The sequence below is a fragment of the Gymnodraco acuticeps genome, unplaced genomic scaffold (genome assembly GCF_902827175.1).
Source record: "Gymnodraco acuticeps unplaced genomic scaffold, fGymAcu1.1, whole genome shotgun sequence".
In the NCBI taxonomy this organism is placed as follows: Eukaryota; Metazoa; Chordata; class Actinopteri; order Perciformes; family Bathydraconidae; genus Gymnodraco; species Gymnodraco acuticeps.
Genome location: NW_022992187.1, coordinates 51,822 through 73,426, shown reverse-complemented (window position 1 = coordinate 73,426; position 21,605 = coordinate 51,822). Strand labels below are relative to the sequence as shown.

Here is a 21,605-nt window from a genome sequence, read left to right as displayed (position 1 = left end):
ACACAAGGCTCCTGGACCTGAAGGCATCCCTGGCCGTGTTCTCAGGGTGTGTGCAGTTCAGCTGGCAGAGGTGTTCACAGACATGCTTCAAACACTCCACCATCGTTCCTGTCCCCAAAAAGAAGGGGCCGTAAGGCTTTAGGGCCCGTCCACACGGCGGCGTGCGTTGAAGCTTCAATGCTTTTGCCCATTCATTTTGAATGGAGTGACGTCACACTTTGCCGAACTGCATTGTGGGAGCGTCACTTCGCTTTGCTCGCGTTGCTCGCTTCAAAAGTTGAGCAATGTTCAACCTTTGAAGCCTCGGCAGAAGCGTCAGCCAATCAAATCATATGCCAGTACAAGCTCTAGCCAATCAAACCACGTGCTTGTGTGTCAGGGGCGGGCGATTCATGTGATTGGTTGTTGGTCGAGTTTCAGACATGCCCGCCGGCAAGCTTCAATGCACGCCGCCGTGTGGACGCTGCGTTACAGAGGGTGGTGAAAACTGCACAGAACATCACCAGGACGGAGCTGCCCTCCATGGAGGACCTCTACTCCCAGCGGCTCAGGAAGAAAGCCCTCAGGATTACAAAAGACCCCCATCACCCCATCCACAAACTGTTCTGCCTGCTGCCGTCTGGCAGGCGGTACCGCAGCATCCGGACTAAAACCACCAGACTCAGGGACAGTTTCATCCCACAGGCAATAAGACTGTTAAACACCTGAACTGCTGAAACAACATCCTTAATATTCATCTGGCTGCTACTTAAAAATTATGTATCTATTTACCCAATATATCATATTTCAATGACTTGCATAGACTCTTATTGCACTATTTCACTTTTTTAAACTATTTTTCTTCTTACATTTACTATTTACTTGCACTATATTTTTCGGTTTATCTGTGTTTTGTGTTGCACTGTTGGAGAAGCCTGTGACACAAGATTTTCATCGACACAACTACACTGTAGCTATGTTCGTATGACTAATAAAGAACCTTGAACCCTTGAACCTTGAGATGTAGTGGAGTAGAAATACAGAGGAGTTTTAAATTGAAATACTCAAGTAAAGTACAAAAAAAATACAATGTAGTTACTCTCCACCACTGCCACCAGGCATGTTGTCTCCTGTCTCATGGTCACACCTCACACCGCTTGAATTAGGTACTTGCTATAAATCCAGCTTTGATTGTTTTTTTGGTTGTTCACTGTTCAAGTTTTCCCTTTTAAAACTCCACTTCATTATGTCCTTCTGTTGCGCTACAATTCCCTCACTCCCTTTTCTCTCTGCCTGTCTGCCTACCTAATATTTGACACCATGCACTCTTTCTTTAGTAAAGCCACTTTCACAGGGCAGCATTACACCACCACACTGACAGTGTCCCCGTTGTATTAAAAAAGTCTCCTGTGCCTCTCTGCAGTGCTGATGTGTCCCCGGGTGTGGACATCATTGGAAAATGGCCGGGTGTCCTCTTGGCCTCTGGGGCCCCCGGTGGAAGGGACAGTGCTGCACTATAGCTGTCTGCCCTCCTTCATCCTCATGGGCAGAAACTCAACACAGTGCAACAAGATGGGCAAGTGGGACACGCCCAAACCTGTGTGTCACTGTGAGTCCACACTCATTCAGATTTGAAGCTTTGTTAGCAATTTATTGACCAATTACCAGCTTTCTTAAATTGCACATGAGCCAGTTTCATTGATGTTTACATGTTTTACTTTGACTTGCTATCAGTCTTAACCGAGACAAGTCATTTCAACAGTAGTAGTCTCTCTGTACGGCATGTTCAAATGTCCCCTCAGTACACTCATTCTAAAGAGAAGAGCAGAAGGAGGCAGTGATGACTGGGACTTTTGGCTCTGTTGTATTTTTGCAGTGTTCAAATATTTGAAGATATAGAATATGTGTGTGTCCTGATTGTTCTTAGATGTTCTAAGATAAGCTGTAAAACCAAACTCTGTTTTGTTTCCTCTTTTCTGTTCCCAAAGATGATCGGCACTACAAAGGTAAGAAAATAAAAAATCAATAAATGTTTGAAATACTTTGAATGCCACTGTTATCCAGCAGTGTGTTGTGTAGGTGGTGAACGCTAGCAGCGTGGTGCTAATTAGCTTCGGAATGCCGACAGACATCAAACAAGATCCCATAATGTTACTTTGTTCTGCAGTTCGTAACATCTATCGTACAATGCCAGGTCTTCAAAGCACTATAAAAGTTCTACAAATCATGTGACATGTAGTTACTCTGCCCCTGACACATGCACGGGTATTCAAAGCAGCTTAATCAAATGACCCTTGTCCGTTATCTGCTAAAGAATCATTCATATATGAAGAATGCTTTTGTTACAGAATATGAAAGAATACAATGCATATTTGTTCAACTTGTACCCTTTCTGAGCTATCCCTTGCATCATCTGAAACACACAGCCCATGCTGACCAATCACAGCTCCTGTTCTCTTCACACCAAACACCTGGCTGGGGTTTGGTATTTAGCAGCAAGAAATGGGTGTTCATACAAACCCATCTCATGTGATTCAGGTGATGAAGCATACTACTGATTAGTTGGAATTAGGGGTGTAACGGTATCCGTATTCGTCCCGTACCGTCACGGTTCGGACGTCACGGTTCGGCTCACACGACGAATACGACCCAATTTTACGAGTGGGAAAAAAGTCTGTCATTCAGGGCAGTATCCACTACACTATATATAATCCAGGGGCGGTATTGCGCCTAAAAGCTGTTTGCCAGCCGCCCTTAAACAACAAATGAAGAACAAGAAGAAACACAACAACAAAACCAACAAAATACAAGAAGAAGAAAAGTTAATATGGTGATTTCAGATAACACACAGGAGCTAGAACCACCTGCTTCTTTTAAATCAGCTGTGTGGGAACATTTCGGGTTCCCTTCCCTGTGGACTACAACAACGATGGAGTGTACGAGTGGTGGATCGGACGAGGACGGTGTGTCGCCGTTGTTCTACAGTGGTGTGGTATGCTAATGGTAACACACGCCAAACATGCTAAATCATATCAGAAGGCATCACCCAGATTTGCCAATCACCGGAGCCCGGCAAAAGACAACAGCAGTTCAGCAGCTGATCCCCGCTGTTTTTAAGAAGCCAAGAGACATGAAAGCCGTGAGACCAAAATAAATAACGGAAGCTTTTGGCATATGTTTTATGACTTGAAACACTTTCTTTTTATTTATGATGTCATATTTTCAAGACATTCTTTTTAGTTTTACAGCTTGATGAAACCTTTTTGTTTGACATCAGCCATTATAAATAATATGGCCATCTGAGTGTACTGTGTAAGGTTTGTTTTTAACTGTTTAATACAGTTCATTATTCAAAATGTCAGAGTTCTTTTTAAAAAAAACTGAAACTTGCACTACTGTTCAAACATAAATAACAACAAACCTGGAATTATGCATTTGGGACTTTTTTTTTGCTTTTTCTTGTTGTACCGAACCGTACCGAACCGTGACCCCCGAACCGAGGTACGAACCGAACCGTGACTTCTGTGAACCGTTACACCCCTAGTTGGAATGTATCAATAGTTATTTTTAAATCTAAACCCTTTCAGAGTGCTAGCACATGCAGGTTGAATGATATTATATAGCGTATACACAACCCAACGTTTTAAACTGAAACATGTTATATTACTTATCATTTTTTGGTTCCGTCACTAAATTGTACACGCTTGCCAGCTTGTTTGTCTTCATAAGGTTTAAGGTTCCACTATTCCTTAGAGCCATGGTTTGAAATGTGTGTTTGGTGCTGTTGAGAAGTCGGACCGTGATGAATGGTTAGCTCCAAATAATGAATGGGTCCAACTTGAGGCTAAGTACTTACTAAAGGATCCTTTTGACTTTTTATCATTGTCACTGTAGATGCAATGTGCATTGTTAAGGTACACTTAAACTTAACATGACATTAAAGATGTTATGTAGCTTTTTCTGCATGTAAACGGTCTGCAGAGTCACAAACCCTCAAAGTACACCCTGTAGCGAGTAAAACCCTAACACAGAAAAGACCTGTCTGTGCTGCCCCAGAACGCCTCGTCGGATATTTTTAGATTCTTCCTGGTACCAAGTGACGTAACGACGACCCAAATGGACCAATCCGTGGAGCTCCTCACACACCAGGATCCCTTCGCGTCACTATCAAACGCAGTGGAGCATAGAGCTCCCTGAACGTTGGTAATAGACGAGTTGGGATCGCGGAGAAACACTCACCGTATCTTTTCACGCGTGTGTGCTCAGGCTGAGTTTCGTGTGTCTCGCTGTCTCGCAGACCCCACACAGCAACCAGGAAACTACACCAGTAATACAGCTCACACTGTCCTCTCCTCGAGTCTCAAAGGGCGGAGCAGCAACGTCCCGCCAACACGGCCCAGGGGCTCCAACAAGGCGTTTAGGACAGAGAGTGAATACACATACTATATAGAGATGTATGTGAGTTTGGAAAATTGCACAGTATAAATCTATTCTAGTAGACCTCAACAATGGAATTATGATCAGTAGAAATGGCCATGACATGGGACCTTTAAGCAGCAGCTCACAATGGATGTGACTTGACAGTACATACTAAAGAGTGGTGCAGGTATGAGTACTTAACCAAGAAATTACCGCTTCCAGTTACAGTTGTGTTAGTGTTTAGAAGCATGAAATAATGTCCTGAAGAGATTCTCAAGTTTTTTTCTACTACATAGGAAAATGTCAGTAGATCCCCCCCACTTGTGAATCTCCGAAGTTTCTATTTCAATCAGGAGAGACGTGATGTATGAAATACATGTTTATTACCGGGACACATCATATGAATGAAATAGTGATTGGCGATTAGGCCCCGGTTTGCATGATAATCATTCAGGAGGGTAAAAACCGCTCTGATGAACCCCCCGGGGTCTAGACACTGGTGGTGGTGATAAGTGGTTCGGTCCGGTCTGAAGGGAGAAGGTTTTAGCTTGGCCCTGTATTAGGAGACAGGAGGCGAAGGGGTGGAAGAGGGTTGCGCGTTGTCACCTGAAATGACAACTGACAGAGAGGGAAGAGCAGATTTATACTGTAGATGTATGAAAAAGTGGAACATTAGCATTAAATATATAAACCCTGCGCCTGGTACAGGAGACAGCATGAATAAAGGAAATGGAATGCACTCGGTTTATTATGAGCGATTCCAGACTGACTGAGTCCCTGACTGACAGTCTGATCTCAAGGTGGCGACATTGTGCTGCCTATAACGGAGCTGCTGCCTCCCAGATGAAGAGTGGGTGGCTGCTTTTAAACATAGCCTCCCAGCTCTTTGTTCAGAGAAGGTCATTAAGCCACTGTTGTGTGCAGTTGGTAATAGCCTCTGAATAACTGAACAGCAAACAGCTGTGTGGGATAAGGCAGTTTCTGCTCTAAAAATAGGACTTCCTTTGTCTCGGTATAGCAATACTGATAACAGCAACACTGTTCAGATAGGATCATTTCACCCCTAAAACTATAAAACCTCATTCACCTTACGCTGTTCAGATTAGTACTAAAATCATCATGTCATTAATTTTTTAAGAATTTAACTTAAAATGGTGTTAAATATAATAGTTTTTTCAGTATTTTTATTGAATAAAAAGAAATGCTTGAGCAGATTCAAGGTGGATAAATATCATTCACACAGCATTTCCCTGACACCCCAGTGGAATCCACAGCATCTGAAGCTGATGGAGGGTGATTGCAGTCTCATGCTGAGGAGCTGTTTACTCCTCCTCTCTCAGCGTGAACACTTCTTGATTAGATTTTTGCGACAAGTTAAGAAATGAATTATTCAGTTTCTCCTGCATTCCCATTCTATACAGTTCATGACCTCCATACATGTTGCCATTAAAATAAGTCTCCCTCACAGAATAAAGACAGAGGATATGTCCTCAGTGGTAGCCGCTGTCCCTTTTTAGACATACACAGGAGCTTGAGACATGCTGGATCTTTTTAGACAGTTCTGAAGGAATCCTTGATTTCGATGTTTGAATGATTCCTCAGCAGTAATAAAGAATGTGGATGCTCCGGGATGAATGTGACCTTCACTGCTCCATAATTGCTTGGATTTTAGATAAACTTATCTCCAGACCCCAGTGTGTTAGACTTAATGATTTTAGACTCCCTGGGACTCAAATCTACAGAAACAAGTGAGACCTACAGAGAGATTTGTGAGCTGGTTAATGATCAGTGTCTCTTTTATAGTAATATTAGATATTGACTTTAATTTAAAATCAGCAGGTTGATTTTATGTGACCTTAGAAATATCTGTGTGTTGATATTTACTTGAACCTGCTATTTGAAGAGCACTGTGTAGCTATCATTTTAGTACTGGATACAGCTTGCGTTTTCATTAAGCCCCCCCTCCTATCAGCTCGGTCTCCTCCGGTCTCAGCTGTGCAACATAAATGGAGGACCAAGAATAACTTGAATAAAACCAACTTTTAGGTCTTAATGATTTCAGTAAGCGCTCTCTTTCCCAATGTAAGTCAATAGGAAAACAGACCTTCGGTTAGCATTTATCATGGGGGTATGATCCCATACTGCCCTGACTCCCCACCGGATCAGCATACCTTCTGTTGCTTCAAGTGCTAACTGAAGCTCCTTCCAGCTAAGCAGTTGACAGATACTTTTAACAGAACCTACCTTTATTTAAAGGCTTGTTGCAGAAAAGGTGAAACAGAACTGAACCCCCCAATATAAGACAAACAACAATCCAACAAAGAATGAACAACAACTAGTACTTAAAAAGAAGTTGAACTAAGGAGGTAATAACATGCAGGTGTACAGTAGGTTTAAAAATATAACAGGAAACAGATTAGCCGAGAACTGGGATTGTGACGGCAATAAACAAACTATAAAAGCAACCGCAGACCCCCCAGGACGTGACCCACTGAAAACACACATGGCTGATGTACTGCAAACTCCAGGCCTGGAGATTATACACTGCCCGTCCAAAAAAAAGTCTCACTCTAATATTTCGATGGACCCCCTTTAATTTTGAGTGAGGCACGCAGTCACCGTGGCATCATTTCGATAAGCTTCTGCAATGTCACAACATTTATTTCTGTCCAGAGTTGCATACATTTTCTGCCAAGATCTGGTATTGATGATGGGAGAGTCGAACCGCTGCACAAAGTCTTCTCCAGCACATCCCAAAGGCTCCCAATGGGGTTGAGGTCTGGACTCTGTGGGGGCCAATCCATGTGCAAAGGAGGTCTCATGCTCCCTGAACCCCTCATTCACAATGTGAGCCCCATGAATCCTGGCGTTGTCATCTTGGAATATGTCCGTGCCATCAGGGAAGAAAATCTCCATTGATGGAAAGACCAGGGTTGCGGTCCAATAGTCCATTTAGCTTAGGAACCTTCCTAACGGAGTGAAATGACCCGGAAGTCCCTCAGTGGCAGCCATGTTAAGTGCCGTTCCAATTCTCTAGATGATAGGAAAGGAGGTTTCAAACTTCCTTTATAACCTCCTTTAGCTTAGGAACCACTGGACACCCCTCACGGCCCGTCCACACAGAGGCGTGCGTTGAAGCTTCCAACGCTTCTGCCCATTCACTTTGAATAGGGTGACGTCACTTTTAGCCGAACTGCATAGTGGGAAGCGACGCGGAGCGTTCATGCGTGGCTCGCTGCAAAAGTTGAGCAATGTTCAACTTTTAACGCCTCGGCAGAAGCGTCAGCCAATCGAATCATATGCCAGTACAAGCTCTAGCCAATCAAACCGCTGCTTGTGTGTCAGGGGCGGGAGATTCATGTGATTGGTTGTTTGGTCGAGTGTCAGACACGCCCGCCGGCAAGCGTCAACGCACGCCGCTGTGTGGACGGGCCGGCACCGAAAGGAGAGGAGAAAATGCTGCCCCACAATGCCTTGCGGCCGCAGCATTTGACGTCACACAACAGTCGGCCGTTCACGGAAACAACCGATTATGACGGAGAAATGATATCATGAACGTTACGGTGCTTATTAAGCTTTTTAAAACGTATGTGGTAAGTTGCCAAAGTGCTTTGTTTTGAACGTTCATCAGTATTATAATCAAAAAGAGAAATATGAACGTTAGTTTTTTACTGAAATGATCAAATAAAGTCAACATCTCACAGTCTTTACTGAGCTGTGTGGGGTTTGTTCAACTTTTAAAAGATGTTTGAATGGTGATATACACAGTGATAGATGTTAAGGACTAACGTTTATAATAAATACATCTGTATTGATTTTAAGATCTTTTCATACAATCATACGTATTGGGATCATTTGTATTAATGTGGACCGGAGGGAGAGGGTGACGAGCATAAGTTTCACTTTCCTTTTTTATTTCAATTCCAACTTTGGTCCTGAAGAATATGTTTCTCTGTTTCTCTGTTCATAAAGCATAAAGCAACAGCATCAGAGCACGGTGCAGAGTCTCTAGATGAGTTTACAGTAGTCCCTCGTTCTTATTAAACATCCATGTTGTAGTCCGCTGTATAGAAAACTGTAGTTTCCATAGTTTCCCCACAGCAGCAGACGCACATTTATATTTATATTAGAAACCGGGGCTGATGTGAGAGGTGACTGTGAGCTGATGGCCGGGGGCTGAGTAGAGGTGGGAGAGGTATTCAGCACACCAGCTGGGGATAAACAACTTGTTGCCAGCTATAACAGATTATTCACTGCAGTAATTATCCAATGCAAGGCTCTTACAGATTGGCTCAGTTAGTTGGTAACTGCAGTGTATGAAGGCACTGTTATTTCACCATATCACACACACTAAAAAAATGAAACATTGACTTTAATTAAATGTCTTTTTTCATATGTCTCAGGGTGAGACGCTCTCTGCACCATCATCACACTGAGCTGTACAGTGATGGATGACCTGTCTCACATCTGCAGGTATGCACAGACAGAGGGGGGGGGGGGGATACAGAGGATAGGTATGGAGGTGCTGGTTTATATTCCAGGGTGGGTAAAGGAGACGGAGAGCAGAGTGACATTGGGCCTGAGAGAGAACAGGAGATTTATGTTCCTCATCTGTTGAGCAAACAGTGTTTTGTGGATGTTTAGAGTGAGGCGGGGCAGCTCTCTGCTCTCCATTACACAGCAGCAGACTGCAGCTGAGCCTGTCTGCTCCGTGGTCAGGAGACACGCTGTCCTCCTGTCTGTCCTCCTGTCTGTCCTCCTGTCTGCTCCGTGGTCAGGAGACACGCTGTCCTCCTGTCTGTCCTCCTGTCTGCTCCGTGGTCAGGAGACACGCTGTCCTCCTGTCTATCCTCCTGTCTGTCCTGCTGTCTGTCCTCCTGTCTGTCCTCTTGTCTGTCCTCCTGTCTGTCCTCCTGTCTGTCCTCCTGTCTGCTCCGTGGTCAGGAGACACACTGTCCTCCTGTCTGTCCTGCTGTCTGTCCTCCTGTCTGTCCTCCTGTCTGCTCCATGGTCAGGAGACACACTGTCCTGCTGTCTGTCCTCCTGTCTGTCCTGCTGTCTGTTCTCCTGTCTGTCCTCCTGTCTGTCCTCCTGTCTGTCCTCCTGTCTGCTCCGTGGTCAGGAGACACGCTGTCCTCCTGTCTATCCTCCTGTCTGTCCTGCTGTCTGTCCTCCTGTCTGTCCTCCTGTCTGTCCTCCTGTCTGTCCTCCTGTCTGCTCCGTGGTCAGGAGACACACTGTCCTCCTGTCTGTCCTGCTGTCTGTCCTCCTGTCTGTCCTCCTGTCTGCTCCATGGTCAGGAGACACACTGTCCTGCTGTCTGTCCTCCTGTCTGTCCTGCTGTCTGTCCTCCTGTCTGTCCTCCTGTCTGTCCTCCTGTCTGTCCTCCTGTCTGCTCCGTGGTCAGGAGACACGCTGTCCCCCTGTCTGTCCTCCTGTTGGTCCTCCTGTCTGTCCTCCTGTCTATCCTGCTGTCTGTCCTCCTGTCTGTCCTCCTGTCTGCTCCGTGGTCAGGAGACACGCTGTCCTCCTGTCTGTTCCGTGGCTCAGGGGACACGCTGTCCTCCTGTCTGTCTTCCTGTTGGTCCTCCTGTCTGTCCTCCTGTCTGTCCTCCTGTCTGCTCCGTGGTCAGGAGACACGCTGTCCTCCTGTCTGTCCTCCTGTCTGTCCTGCTGTCTGTCCTGCTGTCTGTCCTGCTGTCTGTCCTCCTGTCTGTCCTCCTGTCTGTCCCCCTGTCTGTCCTCCTGTCTGTCCTCCTGTCTGTCCTCCTGTCTGTCCTCCTGTCTGTCCTCCTGTCTGTCCTCCTGTCTGTCCTCCTGTCTGTCCTCCTGTCTGTCCTGCTGTCTGTCCTCCTGTCTGTCCTGCTGTCTGTCCTCCTGTCTGTCCTCCTGTCTGTCCTCCTGTCTGTCCTCCTGTCTGTCCTCCTGTCTGTCCTGCTGTCTGTCCTCCTGTCTGTCCTCCTGTCTGTCCTCCTGTCTGTCCTGCTGTCTGTCCTCCTGTCTGTCCTCCTGTCTGTCCTCCTGTCTTCTCCGTGGTCAGGAGACACGCTGTCCTCCTGTCTGTCCTCCTGTCTTCTCCGTGGTCAGGAGACACGCTGTCCACCTGTCTGGCCAGCTTATCTTTCATCGTTACCCAACAAAGAGAGTAAGGCGACTAAGCAGTCCCCAGGGATCCAACTTCTTCCAATGTCCTGCTGGTTACACTCTCCTTTTCTTATAGTTCCCTGCAGTAGGGAAGGCACAATTAGTATGTCCAAAAAACTCGTAATTACGTGATGCTGATGACACTGAAACAAGCATGTTAAATGCAAACAAATTAAAACCAGGACACCAAAGGAGAACAAACAGACAGGAGCAAGAAATCCATCAATGGAAGGAAAGCAGCTGTTTGTGATCACTACTTACTATAAATAAGAATATAGAATGTGTGCTTGCTCATAACATCCTCTGCTCTCATATTTTGAGATTCCATTTTCCCTGTTAGAAACGTAGCTAGTTAGAAATACAAGTAAAGAATAACAACGTTTTTTGTTTTCCATTATTTATGCCATGGAACTAAGGAAGTTCTGTGTTTGAACTGCATCTACTGTTTGCCCGCCGGCTACTGAGAGGCAGACAATAAATCCCAGCTGCTCTGTAGTTCTTTGCATCCAACTAGGTCCCTGTCACATCAGATGATGATGTGGATGCAGGGCAAGCTATTCCAGTAAGCCAGCATGTACTAAAGTAGGCGCTCACAAGTGGAATGCAGCTATCATTAATGTCATTAAATACATATGTGCTTCTCATACTGTGAAATTGGGGTCACCAGACTCCCACCTGTTTACTTGTATCATCCCCAAGCATAGTGACAAAGAGAACTGATGTTTTCAGAATAATCTATTCACCATTTCTTATCACGGAGGTCTATGGGGATGAAGATTGACTCTCTTTCGGGCTATCTTTACTGTATGTGGCCTAAGTTGAAAGTTTTTGGCATTTCAACAGAATAAACAGGGAGGTTAAATAATAAAGCTAGAGACTAGACTCAGTCAGGTTAGGGTTGGAGTTTTATTGCAGAGTTGAATGGATTGTTGACACCTGGCTCCCACCTGTCTCAGACTAGGCAGAAGAGAAGGCCATAACAATTGGATGCTGAAGTTCTCTGTATGATCTGGGTCTATTTATACTCAGGAGTCAAGCCACTTTACCTCAAGCCCCCAGAAAGTGATCCAGGCAGTTTTCATGGTGGCCAAACAGTGGTTCTACAACTTCCGTGTCAGTCACGGGACATCACTGGGCACATAAATACTTTTTCCAATTGATTTACATTGGGAAAGATACGTCTGTAAATCAGCGTATCATTTTTGGGGGTAAATAAACTACCCAGTACGAACCTAAATAGCCCTGTAAATCATTAGGTCCTGAAAGTGGTAAATGCTCTTCAGCCAAGATGAACGGAATAGGCCACCAGGAGCCGTATCCTCAACATAGAAGGAGGCTGAAAGCTAAGATCAAGGCAACATGGAGGGAAGTCACCCCTCCATCAGAACTACAGGGAGGTTTGACAATGAAAGAGGACCCAGGAAGGAAATTACAAAGACACAAGGGGAACCAAACACCAGGCAGTAGGACCAGACAAACTCATTTTGCACTCCCTGGATCAACTACAAGAAAGCCTACGACTAAATGCATCATACTTGGGTACTTGGTTTTCTATATGATCAACATAAATCAGCGGGACTGTGGAAGACAACTCTAGAAGCCAAGTCAAAGCCAATTGCACAAGTTACAATCAAGTGTGTCATATACCTTCAAGACACTCTGTTATTGTGGATGTGCAGGACAGCTGCAAATACCTTGGGGTCCCAAATGGAAACCATGTTGAGGCCACAATGAAGGTAGCCACAGAGTACCTACACAGAGTAAGGCAGCTCTTGAAGAGTCAGCTGTGTTGGAAGAAAAAGTTCCGAGCCATCAACACATACTGCTGGTATAATAAACTGACCAAAGAAAGAGATAGAAGCCACTGATATCAGAAAAAGCTCCTCACAATGCATGGAGGGTTTCATGTTGTCCAGCTCCCTGACACTATGCACTAAGAGGACAGAGGGTGGTTGAGGACTAGTGAACCTCAGGGCAACTATCCTGGACGAAACAACAACAATCCAGGAGAACACCTGTAAGATCGCTGCAAGTGAGGACATGCTTAGTGAATGGCTCAGGCTGCACAAACCGATAAGGAGGCAGAGGGAGAGGAGGAACCATCATGGAAGGTCAGGCCCCTGCATGGCATCTACCGCCGACAGACAGGAGTGGCTGATATTGACAAATCTTACCAGTGGCTGAAAAAGGCTGGTCTGAACAATAGCACAGAGGCACTAATCATGGCAGAAGGAGAAAAGGCACTGAGCTCCAGATCCATGGAGGCGGATTGTGCCGGGGTAGTACAGCAGGGGGTAAGAAGATGCAATCAAGTGCAGCATACATAGAACGCCATGACCATGAGTTTACAGGAACATCTGTGCCCTGTAATGACTGGACGCCCGAAGGTCAAAATGGGCGGCACCTCTAGAGGTGGCTGAGAATGACAAAGCTAAGGTCCTGTGGGACTTCCAGATCCAGACTGATAACATGGGTGTTTGCTAACCAGCCAGACATTGTGCAGGTGGACAAACAGCAGAAGAAGGCAGTTGAGATAAACGTAGCAATCCCAAAGAACAGCACCATCACAAAAAGGAACACAAGAAGCTTGGGAAATACGGAGGGCTCAGAGAGGAGCTAGAGAAGGTGTGGAAGGGGAAGCCAACAGTGGTTCCAGTGGTGATTGGAGCACTCATGGCAGTAACACCCATACTGGGAGGGTGGCTCCAGCAAGTCCCAGGAACTACATCTGAGATCTCTGAACAGAAGAGAGCAGTCCTAGACACAGTTAAGATACTGAGCAGAACGCTCAGGGGATGGCCTGAGCCTGGAGGAAGGACGAACAGCAGACTGGGCAAGTGGTGATCTTTTTGGTATTGATCATTACTTTTTAAAAATTTGAATTGCTCTATTGTGTCATTTACCTGTCACAATAACATATCAACACAATATAACTATGCTTTGTAAATATGTATCACATTTATATGTGATTAACACAATTCAAAAAGTAGATAAATGTTGTAGCAGCATTTGTCCTAACACATTTCATAGAAAACTACAATAATATTTTTGTGAACTGCAGAGGACACACTTGCAATAAATATCCTCAGGTCTTTGTGGCTTTTGAAGGTCTAACAACATGCCTATCACACAGAGCGAGAAGACAGAGGTCTCTATTGTGCAGATGATGCGGAAACAGCTCAGTGAACACATTCAGTTTTCTATCCAACAGGCCACAAAGGTCAATGTGTGCATCAGTCCTGAGCTGTCAGCTCCTCGGTAAACAACACACACAATGCTTTATTGACGGGCCATGGCCCGCCTGCTGTTTGTCTGTGCAGGAGCTCAGGCTGTGGCAACAGCTCTGAGTCTGTCACAGCTCCACACTTGGAGGAAATGAAAAGGCAGCATAATGGACTGGAGCGATGACTGTGTCCAGTGGGTGTTTGAATGTTAGCAATGCTGTATTGAGTTTCTCTGGTTGTTAAACTGGATGCAATATTAATCCAGGAATTATAAATGATTTGATGTTCAGGCCTCCAGGTGTCGGTGCAGGTTTGGTACTGTTACCTGTGACCAACACCGTGTATATGTGTGTTTTGGGCGGGGGATAATAGAAAATATTAGAAAATCACAATCATCTTTTCACTAAAACAAAAATGTATTCAGAACACATAAGAGGACTCCTTTTCATATTGCGGGACACCCAGCGTAACCATAGTGAGGCAGTTATGCTAACAAGATTTAAAATTGTATACGTACTTGTGGCTCATTGCTTCCTTGTTTTTATGACTATAGAACTCATGTAAATTAGGAGGTCGACTTCTGCCAATGCCAATCTGCTTCAAAACATAATGGTCTCTTTCTTGTCGTCTCCTCACAACTCTCTATCCTTAGCTAAGCTTTAGTACGTAGGGACTTTGATGGGAACTAGAGTGTGGACTGGTATCTTGACAGGTGCCAGCTTGCCTCTCGGGTACTGCCAAGATGCCCTTGAACAAGCCCCCCCATACTGCTCCCTGGCACTTTATAGTAGCTGCCCACTGCTCCTAGGTCAGGGATGTATGACAGAGATTACATGTTCCCTATATGTGCGGTGTTGTGTGAATGTGTAACAATTAAAGACAATTTAATTTGAATCCTCCATTTGCAAATGCAGTCCATTTACTACAGTACAGCATGCGGTTGGTGGTCAAGCCTAGTGGGATTTACAAACCAGAACAGAGAGAATATTTGACTCACGTTCATCTATTCTTATCATGGTACTCTGTGTCTTTGTTATATTTTATTAACTTGTTAGATGTATCACCTACACAAGGTCTTTCCCATTACCTAAACACACCAAAATAGTATTTTCATATCCTATAGAGCAGGGGTATTCAACTAAAATTCAACGAGGTCCAGTTAGAGACAATCTCCCCATGCAAAGGTCCGGAACATCAAAATGTCTAAGTTGCTTTATGAATTAGTGTGATATGTATTGAAGTGACCTGTAGCTTTATAAACGTCTGCATGTAATCAACAACTGACTGCCAATCAAATAAAGAAAGTACAATTCAAAAACAACAATATTTATTGCCATTGAACTATACAGATATACAGTAAATACTGTGGATATGTGTAATGTTCCTCTCGGGCTGCATTTAAAAATAAAATAGAGAAAATAAATAAAATAGCTTTTGAAAATATGTGCATCTTAAAAGTGTTTAATTTTAGATAAATAAAATAAAGTGTAGCAGTAGCTGGAGTTTCCCTTTTTCTTTGTTAACCGTTTCACATCATGACTTAACAGTTTCAGACGATTTATAGAACAATATCAGTCTTTACACATCATAACAATTGAACAGTTTCAAAGTTTCTCTTTCTTTCCCTCTTATATTGCAGTCCCTCACTCACTTTGTTTAAATTCAGTGAGAGAATTGAGCTGGAGCTTGTCCTGCCAGGAGTTTAAATCTGGGCTGAAATGGTGTCAGGGCTATTCTCATACACATGCAGGTGCTCATTGGTTAGCCTCGGTTAGCCTGCACTGGAACCATATTTAGTTTTAATGTTGATCCTGGTGGACTGATCATATTGGACTCTGAGACTGCTTATTTTTTGTGACCTCAGTTCTGACTTGAGGGAATGTTTGGTCAAACACTTTGTGTTTTGTCTCATAGTGGCGTTTTGGCACTTTTAATGAGCGCCACAGTCTCTGAACAAATTAGACACACTGGCTCTGTGCTCCCAGAGGGCAGGATGAACATGAATGAGTCCACTCAGGGTTCAAAGCTCTGTTCTCACTGTCCACTTTCCTCTTCTTGGAGAGCGCCATGTGAAATTATTTGTCTCTCCCTGTCTGCCGCTAACACGCCTGTTCACTCTCCGCTTCTCTCCCTGTATCACTAATTATTCTCTTCACTTACTTTCCTCTCCGCTTCTCTCTGCCGCTCTCTCATCTCTTCTTCTGTGTTTCTCTCCCTGTATCGCTCTCTCATCTCTTCTTCTGTGTTTCTCTCCCTGTATCGCTCATTCGTCTCTTCTTCTGTGTTTCTCTCCCTGTATCGCTCTCTCATCTCTTCTTCTGTGTTTCTCTCCCTGTATCGCTCTCTCGTCTCTTCTTCTGTGTTTCTCTCCCTGTATCGCTCTCTCATCTCTTCTTCTGTGTTTCTCTCCCTGTATCGCTCTCTCGTCTCTTCTTCTGTGTTTCTCTCCCTGTATCGCTCACTCGTCTCTTTCGCCCCCTGTCGGCAGTGGTTAAAATAGAATCGCCCCGTCAAAATTGAAATCCCCTATTAATGTATTGATTATAGGTCCGGGTCCGTCTGGATCCGGACCGCGGTCCGCCTGTTGCCGACCCCTGCTATAGAGTGATCCCTTATCCTTATCCCTTAACCATACCCTTATCCCTTAAGACTCCTTGTTTATTCCCAAGGGAAAATACAGGTTTTCAAGACATACACATGCACAGGACCTATACACATTAGGTGTGAATGCATATATAGTATACACATACTAACACAATATTTCTGTTATGGAGATGTCACAGAGCAACCCAAGCTGCCAGTGTTTTCGGTTTGGTGCCTTGGTCAAGGACATCTCTGAAGTGCCCGGATTGTGAACTGGATTTTTTTAACAGATCAGGACTTGAACCTGCAGTCCTTCGCTTCCCAAGCCAAATCCCTACAGACTGAGCCACTGCCGTCCTTTTAAATTAAAACGCCATGTTTTGTGTCATCATCATTAATGAAGACTAATACATGAGTAAGGGAGAAAACAAGATACCAAGACAGAGAGGAATGAGGAGCAGGCTAACAGCTAACGTGCTAGGCCAACTGATTTAAGATGCCATATGACTTATGTGTCTCTGACCGAGGGCCATAGTAGCGAGAGGTCGGAGTAGGATTAGACAAAACACTGAAAATAACCTCCATCATTCCATAGTAGAGACACTCCTCTCCTGTGTCCTCCATCACAGCTGTTTAGCAGTCACGTCTCATGATGATGACCTCACCATCCATCTGGTGCTTTCAGTGAAGAAGCTAATATCATACACTGTCACGACAATGCCATCATCTTAACATACGTCTTCAGGTGTTCTTAAATCTACACAGAATATATGACAAGCAAACAGAACATCAAATACAGTCTTAGAGAACGAAAAGACGCGATTCAAATTTAAATCAGCTGACTCGCATCTATAGATAGACCTGACAATCTAACCACAACATGGATTAACCATATGTAATAAATGATCTATTACGAGACTGCACATTAGCCTACATTGTATAGGAGACTAAAATGCATTTGTTTCCACTAGCGAACTATGCTACTACAGCTACTGTTCTTATGGTTCCTTGTCATACAGTACATACAATACAATTGAGTACATACAAAGACATGACAATACACAACAGTAAAGCATAAATACACAGAAAGGTCAATTACAGTAACAAGAAAGATAAATGTGAATTAAAATGAAGAAAGTAGTTTGTTTTTATTGTATGGTCTGACAAAAAATTCTGTAGTTAACTCTATGTCTGCTCAACAGCTCTTCCTGGAGCATTTAACCACATCAGTGAACTCAGCAGTTTTCCTTACTAACAGCAGCACAGTTTGCTGAGCAAACCGTGGAAAAAGCTTCTGAGTGGACATGAGTCAACTACATTTTCCAAGGTGAAGAATCAACTTTAATGCTCACATTTTATAGGATAATAAAGCCTGTCCTGCAGGAGGGTCAATACAATTCAAATGGTTTATCCCCATTGGACCATGAATTCGCTAAGCAACTGTTAGATTTCGATCTGCTATAAAAGCGTGTGAGTTGTGACTCATAAAATCTGTTAATTACATTAGTTTATACTTTTTCTGACCATTAGATCTTCAAATGTCTCTGTGTCTCAAATGTTTTTTTTAAATGTATTGAATTCAGTTGGAATTGATGGCTGGATGGTGTTGTGGGTTACAGGCTACATTAGACGCCTTGTCCAGGACTGTGTGGTTAAAATATGTTTTTTGTAAGTAACTTCTAATTTATTTGGATGTTGTCCGTAGTAAAATGAATTGCATTACATTATACAATGGTAATACTGACAAACTGGCAAGCTCCAACCAACAGCTCCAGAACAAAACTGCTGTTTACTCTAAAAGTCTTCGAGAAAAAAGCACATAGAATACAATTATACAATTATTTTATTGATATTATGTTATCATAGCTCATCACTGATAGTTGTATAAATAGTTCTGGATACAGCGTTGGAGGCGAGGCCTTGTTCGTTCCTATGAGAGTTGCTCAGTGGTGCATGAAGTAAAATGGCCTGACTATGTACAACAAATACATGGATCATCCCTGGAACTTCCGGCGATTCCCACATAAACCCCACCACTCAGCTGGTCTTGGCTCAGTCAAATAAATGGAGAGAGTAAATAATTCTGGATACAACTAATAGTGCATTTTTACTTTTAGAAACTGTTTATTTAAAGGGGACCTATCATGCAAAATGCACTTTTTGATGTATTTTATACATAAATATGTGTCCCCGGTGTGTTGGGGAAACTCACGCAGTGTCAGAAAATAAAACCCTCTCTCTTTTCCTCCGTACCCAAATCTTTTAAAAACGGGAGTACAACCATAGACTGTATAAATGGACGTAGGGTCCGTGACGTCACCCATAGGATTCTGCAGAGTTGCTGAGAAGCCCTTAGTAGGCAGAGCCGGCCACTAATGGCTCGACAGTGATGTCAGAGTTCAACTCCCGCCTACTCCAAATAAGGGCAAAGAGGCGGAGCAGAGGCGGGACCTGCTGCCACCGAGCTGAAAGTTCCAGAGCTAGCTGAAGCTACCAAGCTAAGCTAACATGCTCCCCATCTGCACATTGCCGTGGCATTTTACGTTTCTAAGGTAAGCGGACATGAAACTATTCAGCAAAACTATAAATAATAATCTAAGTTATTGAGTTTTTAGCATAATACTTCAGAATCTTAAAACCCCTTAACGTTTGTATGCAATTGTGCTAAATTCAACACTGGAATCAAGCAAATGTATTATTTCAAGTTATTTATATTTTGATATCACTTAATTATATGTTTAATACATTTAAGTCAAGCTAAGGTACATGTGATGGTAGCTAGTTAGTGCTCTTAACTGTGAGGCCTCCTCCAAACAGCATAATAACCAGACTGTATCATTAAAACTAAGTACCAGTTCTAGATCCTTGACTTTAGACAAACCATTCAAAAGACAACATGTATTTAAAGACCAATCTTTATTTGAATGTGCCTCTTAACCTGAGATATTAGTTATACAGTAATAGTATTGACAATCTAAAAAAACTGAGCAACTCAACAGTCAACTTTATATTTCGTATTGTCTAAAGCATTTATTATTTTCATTTTCCCCCACTCATATTCAGTGTGGACGGATTGAGACAGCGTGGTGTCCAGAGAGCTGCAGAGACTTCAGGGAGAAACCTCCGTGTGATGGACGTCCTGTCTGTTGGTTTGGAGAGGACTGAGGGTCTTTCCTCAGCGAGGAGGACCAGGCCTGATGGAGCAGCCCATGCTGGGCAAAGCTGATACCAACTGCACAGGCCTACTCTGTCACTTTATTTGACTAAATGTGTTTACTTATACATTTAATAGGTTTACACCTTCTGTCCATATGTGCTTTTTATTTAAAACATGTTTGATTAACTTTTGGTTCACATTTCAATAAATTGTATTTGTGTTTGCACTCCTTTCGTCCATTATTCTTACTGAAAATGTTAGATGACACATTCACATCTGACTGAAGATTGGCCCCATTTATTTGTGACATTGCAAACTCTGCGGTACAAGGCACAAGTGATGTGAAGCTCATAAAGTGAGGCAAATATAAATAATCAGCTGATGGAGTGTAGATGTGGAAATAGCTGCATTCGATCAGCTGACAGTGTTTTCACAATAAAAGTAGTTTCTTAGTGAATGTCCTGTACTGGTCTTAAAATCTCATAACATCAGCTTTTAATGTTCCTCTTGGATGTTCTTCTTGACCCTCAGAGAAGGAGAAACTGTCGTGTCTTTCAGGCATGTCCTTTCCTAACAAAAATGACAGGAAACATAAAACACATTATTGCAGAACAAGTGTGTTATTTATGAAAGCGGTGTGTTTAGGGGCTGTAGATATAATTATTTTGTAATTGTAATGTTTTTTTTTTTATTTCAACAGTGAGCTACAAAGACAATCAGATTATGAATGAACAGTATGAAGCTCATCAACATTGAAATATATGTTATTATCAAAATAATATTTAACTGTTACAAAACGTAGTGCAACTGTAGAAGCTTGCTCTGTTGTCTCACTGAAAGAATCACTTTTACCACGTTTTTTACAGACAATATTGAGAGATAAATAGTAGCAGTTCTCACTATGTGTTAAATATCTTTGCCTTTAATACATTAAATTAGAAAGCTGACAAAGTCATATTGCTTGTTAACATCTAAATGTAACCTTTTGCATGGAAAAACCCCTCAACTTAACTGATGTTAGTAGTCAGTATCTGGTGTGAGGGTTAGGGTAATGTTGTGAATCGAGTGGCCTGTGTTCGTCGTCCATAACATACGCCCCAGAGTTTGCCGCTTGGGCAGTGGCGGCGCCAGGGTATCATATGGCTGGGGTAGGCTACAGCCATACCAAGAAATGGCTTAGCCCTACCTTAGCCCGACCATGAAAAAGTATGTTAAAGTAAGCATGTTGAGAACACGGATTGCGAAAATCTACCGGTCGTGTCCACAACACACAAATTGATCCTGCTGTAACAACAAGTGCACGGTACTGACTAGTGTTGCACGGTGCACCGATACTTGAAAGGTACCGCGATACCCTGCCGTTAAAAACTGTACGATTCCTCCATTTCATTAGTATCGGTACTTTCAGAATGACGGGGAAAAGTACTCCGGTGAGAAAGCGCCGTTTTAATAAGAGCCGTGTGTGTTCAGCGCTCTGCTTCCACTCCTTGCACTGCAGCCGTGCCTGCAGTCCCGCCCCTCTCAAGCACGTTCTAAGTCCCTCCCCTCTCTCGTGCACGCGGCCACGCGCCAGCTGCCAGAGCATGTGAGAAAACGAGAAGCATGGCTGCAAGTGGGAGTGCAACTGCCGCTGCGCCTCGGCTTGTTGACAAAAAAGACTCCAGAAGCTAAATTTGGAAGTATTTTAGCTATATCTCTGACAGTGAGGGCAAGCCTATGGACACCACAAGGCCTGTCTGTAAGAAATGTTTTTGATCCCTGCAAACCAAGGGAGCCAACACATCAGACTTGGCGAAGCACCCGCCGACCGGAATCCAGAGCTGTTTAAATAATTTGAAGACAGACAGGTTAGTGAATGTGATAACATAATTACATCATGCCCATGCCCTCAAATCTAAGTCAAACAAGTGTAATTTATTTTGTGACAAACGAACGTTTTCGTAGTTTGACGAGTGTTAGAAATGAAAATCAATGTTTTATGGCATAATGTACCTTAAACATACCGACAGTTTAAATGCTATTTTATTCTGGAAAAAACCGGAAGTTCTCAATACCAAGCTTTTATTCTGAAAATCCTTCATGACGACATCCGGGACTAC

General features: G+C 43.5%; 1 protein-coding gene across 1 annotated transcript in view; it reads left to right on the top strand.

The window, feature by feature from the left end:
• The window catches only part of LOC117539121 (gamma-aminobutyric acid type B receptor subunit 1-like), a gene marked incomplete at its 3' end in the record, with an annotated part of 152,705 nt that overhangs the window by 86,408 nt on the left and 44,692 nt on the right, over window positions 1-21,605 (top strand). Inside the window, exons 5-6 of the mRNA XM_034205149.1 lie at window positions 1,403-1,588; window positions 1,968-1,985. Coding sequence (XP_034061040.1) covers window positions 1,403-1,588; window positions 1,968-1,985 — 204 coding nt within the window. The remainder of the gene's footprint in view (window positions 1-1,402; window positions 1,589-1,967; window positions 1,986-21,605) is intronic.